At 38.4% G+C, this 4608-nt stretch overlaps 1 protein-coding gene across 1 annotated transcript; it reads right to left on the bottom strand.

Moving 5' to 3' along the window:
- Positions 1-470: 470 nt before the first annotated feature.
- LOC124168021 lies at positions 471-3784 on the bottom strand. The gene is made up of 2 exons (XM_046546104.1): positions 3201-3784; positions 471-1584 (listed from the first exon to the last, which is right to left on the bottom strand). The coding sequence occupies exons 1-2, from the start codon at positions 3530-3532 to the stop codon at positions 639-641; spliced, it is 1278 nt and encodes a 425-aa protein (XP_046402060.1). The 5' UTR covers positions 3533-3784; the 3' UTR covers positions 471-638.
- Between the last annotated feature and the right edge of the window lie 824 nt (positions 3785-4608).

Raw genomic sequence — 4608 nt, 5'->3', positions numbered from 1 at the left:
TGGAAAAAATGAGCACTTGGAACTTGGAACGCATAGTTTTCAGGGAAGTAAAACACCCACATTTCGAAATTAATTTCATTCACCAAGTTGCTAAAAAAATGTCGAAAATAGAAAAAAGAAAAAAATATTAAATTTAAAAATTAAGCCTTTCACTGATTATGAAGGTGATAACTTTCATCTATTTTCATGAATGAATTACAGCATATTCATTAATACTTTGGACTTTGGCCTGACACTTTGGAACTCTTTGGCCTGAATTTATAGTCTTACACTCAGGGATGCCGACTTACAAAATATATTCAGGGGCACAAACCGGGCATCTTACCTTGGGAAATTTTATAAGTAGTGAGTTTTAAGTTTTTTAAGCATTTTAGAAGAGTCATATGATCAACATTAGTACCCTGATTACTTGAATCTCGATATTTGGACACTCCGGGGAAAATCGACAAGCCTGACATATTTATTCCTCACACTCATTACGAATTTTTGAGGGGGCTCGGGCCCCCTAAGGCCCCACGGAGTCGGCGCCACTGCTTACAATAGTCCAATCGTATTCCGCAGCAGTTCTTTCATTCAGTAAACCCGGTCACCCTAACACTGTATTACTAAAGAGCCAACATTGCAATGGCAGATAAAAATCACTCCCAAAATCCTAAAACTTCCATGCATTCCCGGTATGATTCTGCCACCCACTCCCTGTATAGCGAACTGATTTCGCAGTAGTGAGCAATTCGTTCACCACGGTCATTCAATAAGTCTCCAATGCCGTCATCTGGATCACATCGAATGGAGTTGTCGAGGGAGAACTCCAAAAGTTTGGGAATGTACGCGGATGATATGAGTGGTCCCACGGACTCGAGGTCTTCAAAGCTGTCTAACAGGGACTTGAATGGAAGAACACTTTCGCATAGGTCTGGGGACATACATTGGGAGAGCTCTTCATGATAGACTTCCAGGAGCTTCATCGTATTCTGCTGGCGGAATGTCTTTCTGACGCTAACGTGCAAGAAGAATATCAAGTCGTAAACGGGAGGCAGATATTGAACCAGCTGCATGTCCACGATTATTGCATCTACTGGTTTCTCTCGCTTATCGTACGAGAACATGAAGTTGTTCCTCCATGCGTCTCCCTGGATGAATGCTTTGACGTACTTGGGGTTCGTGCGGGCCTCCGTGTGAAACTTGAGCCACGCTTCGTTCAGTGAAGCTAGAATCTTTCCCCTCCGTGAGGAAAACCTCTCGGGCCACATTCTGCACACTGCCGTGGCCGTGCTTTCTGTGGATCGCGTGACGAAGGACCTGTCATAGTCCAGGTTCCACAGCTGATCTGATGGGGCGGGAGCGCCATTTGACCACGCTTTAGACAAGTTCCCTTGGTCGATCCGCAGGTTGAGCAAGATGGAGGCGGCGTGGAAGCGTGCTATGGACTTAATTGCTACGCGGCAGTGCTGGAAGTCCATGACGTGCGGCTTCATGCGGCAGAAGCCTCGGTGTGTCACGTCTTCGAAGACAATCAGCTCTTCCTCAGCCGATCCGGGTATTGGAGTGTAACCGGGTTCGAGGCTGTCTCGGGTCAACGTGCACCTGATTGCAAAGAAAATCAGAGTCAGTGATTAGAGGCAGATTTCAACACGTTGATCACCACGTCCTTCACAGTTAGGGGCATAGTACTAGGTAATTATTTATTTATTATGTTTAATGTTCGCCCACCATATACATAATTATAGGGCGAACAATACAGGAATATAACTACAAAAAAATTGAAAATAAATTGGTCACAGCCACAAAATAGTAACAATCATGATAACAAATGCTGAAAAATATTACCTAAATACTATCACAGTCGCGAAACATACTCTTAACATCTTTTACAAAGCAGTATTTCTTTTAATACAACTGTAGATCGTTGAAATTTTTGTTATATGGTACACAAATCCTTCGTATTGGCGTATTGGAACAGTAATTTGATTTAACCTTTGATATGTAAAATGTTCTTTTAAACCGGCTATTAACATTTGGAACTATTATTTTTATTTCCTTCAGTAACTCATAACATAGGCCCTTATTGATGACATCATGCAGAAACAGAAGATCGTTTATAGTTCTTCTATTTTGCAGGGTATGAAGACCAAACACTCTTAACAAATCACTATAACAAACATAATTTTCGATAAGCGGATACACATGATATAATGCAAAATATAGAAATCTTAAAAATCTCTTTTGAACCTGCTCTAGCATTACAATATGCTTCTTTAAATAGGGATTCCAAATAACTGACCCATATTCCAACTTACTTCTTACATAAGAGTAATACAATGTCTTAAGTACCATCTCAGAGTCAAAATATTTTGACATACGGTGTATAAAGCCCAACAGTTTACATGCAGTTATGCTAATATTCAATTTATGTGTGGTGAAATACATTTTGCTATCAAAGGTGACCCCTAGATCCTTCAATTCATTAGTCCTATTCAATTTGGATTCTTTCATGTGGTAATTGTATTTGATTACATTTTTTTCTCCGTGAAAAAGATAAAACACTTATCAACATTAAAAAATAAACCATTTTCATGAGACCAGGTGACCAGACTGTTTAAATCTAACTGTATCTGTAGACAATGTTCTAAATTATTCCTTTCTATATATTTTAACATCATCTGCAAACATTACACATCTTGAATGATGGATACATTGTGGCAAGTCATTTTACATATATCAAAAACAGAAGTGGACCCAGGTTCGAGCCTTGGGGTACACCAGATATAACAGAGTATTTGACAAGTCATGAATCCCGCAAGTCAAATTCATGTTCGAGGCTGAAAATATCGTGTAATAAAATGTAATGCGTGCGTAATAATCCCAGGGGCAGGTAAATGGAGACCTATACTGCGAGAAATAGTTAAGGGTATGGACTAGGTGGAGAAAAATGGTATCTCCAAATTTTTAACCCTGGACAGATGACGTCAGTAGGAACCAAAAGCATCAATTACTTTTATATGCGACGTTAATTTTAAAACTCTTGGCGGTTGTTACTATTAGAATGTCCGTGTAACGTTGTCAAGGTATCCGTCGCGTAATATTACAACGTGTTTTGGATGCATCAACCTTATTAAGATATCGAATGGATATCGTCTGCTGCTTTTTGCATGAACATGCACATTTTTATAGAGAGGTATTGTTTTGCGTCCATTACCTACCTAGGTAAAGGCAAATCCACTCCTGGTGGAAGACAATCGATCATGTCAGGCACCACATACTTGTAGAAGACAATCTCTCTATGGAAATACCCGTATTCGATCACAAAAACCCTCTGTGAGCTTAAGATTGGTGGGGTTTTCGCGAACAAATGGATTTCATGCGCCTGTCCACCGAAGCGGACAATGCCAGATATTTCGTAGTATCGCCCAGTTAAGCCCGTCATTCCTGAAGTCTTCACTTCATATCCTTCAACAATGAAGTCACTTGATTGAAGGTAGCCTTGAAAAGCACTGATGCAATCCTCCTTGCGAACTGTAAGATCCATAGTCATCGAATAATTCACAGATATGATTCAAAATTATATAAATTTATTTGATGGAGTGAAGGAATCTATCACTTCTTTAACTTTCCTCTTCAATTAAGTCGACTTTGTTCAATAAACAAGCTAAAAAGTCATTTAATAAAATAATAAGTTTAGTCCAATGCCATAGAAAATATCTTGGCAGAAAAAAACACTCAAAAACCAACAAGGAATTTTTCAAGCAATCGGAGCTCCTTTGCACTATTCCAGGAAGAGGAGACTGCGCTGAGTGTTCGTTGTGCGAATACTCTTACGATAGGGCAATAATTCGGAATTCACTTTAAAGCAGTGATGAATGAATCGCCATAGACATAAATTAATTTCGGGAGAAGTGTTTGGAGAATGTAAATAACGGGAACCAAGAACACCAGCTATCTTCAATGGAGTGAAAATGGCTAACAACAGGTTTCACTGCCAAAGTGATAAGATGCGCATATATTCGAATCATATCGTGCCATAAATTACTTTGGCCTTCACAGCAGTCGTATCTAGGCCTTCCCATCTCTCACTCAAAGAGCTCATTTGAAGGTGAGCAGAATTAAATAAAATGAAATAAAAAATTCGCGGGATAATCAGGAAGGCTGGAAAATAGATTTGGCTGCTGATTGGAAGCGGACACCATTAGAGAATATACAACAGGAATTAGTAATGACGAAAAAATGTCGAAAAATCATCAGAAATGCTAAATATTAATATGGATTAAACATTATCAGATTATAAGAAAATGTAAAGAATGGAAAATATAAATTATTTAGAAAATTATCTGGGTGGTTAAATATTAAATTATGATGCATGGGTTAAAAATTTACAAAAGCTGTAAGCAACTCGAAATTTACATAAAACGGAAATATAATATATGTGAAACAAAACAATTTTAACAGGATCACGACAATCGAAAACAGGAAAGTTGAAATAAATAAAGGAAGGAATGATGCCCTTTTACAAATGATCAGGAAGGGTTCAGAATTTTTAAGTGGGTTGAAATTTGTACGGCGCTTCAATATTTACAAATGAAATAAATGGAAAAATTATTGCGATATAAAGCC

This window comes from Ischnura elegans, chromosome 11 (genome assembly GCF_921293095.1).
Source record: "Ischnura elegans chromosome 11, ioIscEleg1.1, whole genome shotgun sequence".
NCBI classification, from domain to species: domain Eukaryota; kingdom Metazoa; phylum Arthropoda; class Insecta; order Odonata; family Coenagrionidae; genus Ischnura; species Ischnura elegans.
Note: the sequence above shows the minus strand (reverse complement) of the source record. Positions and strands in the feature narration are given on the sequence as shown.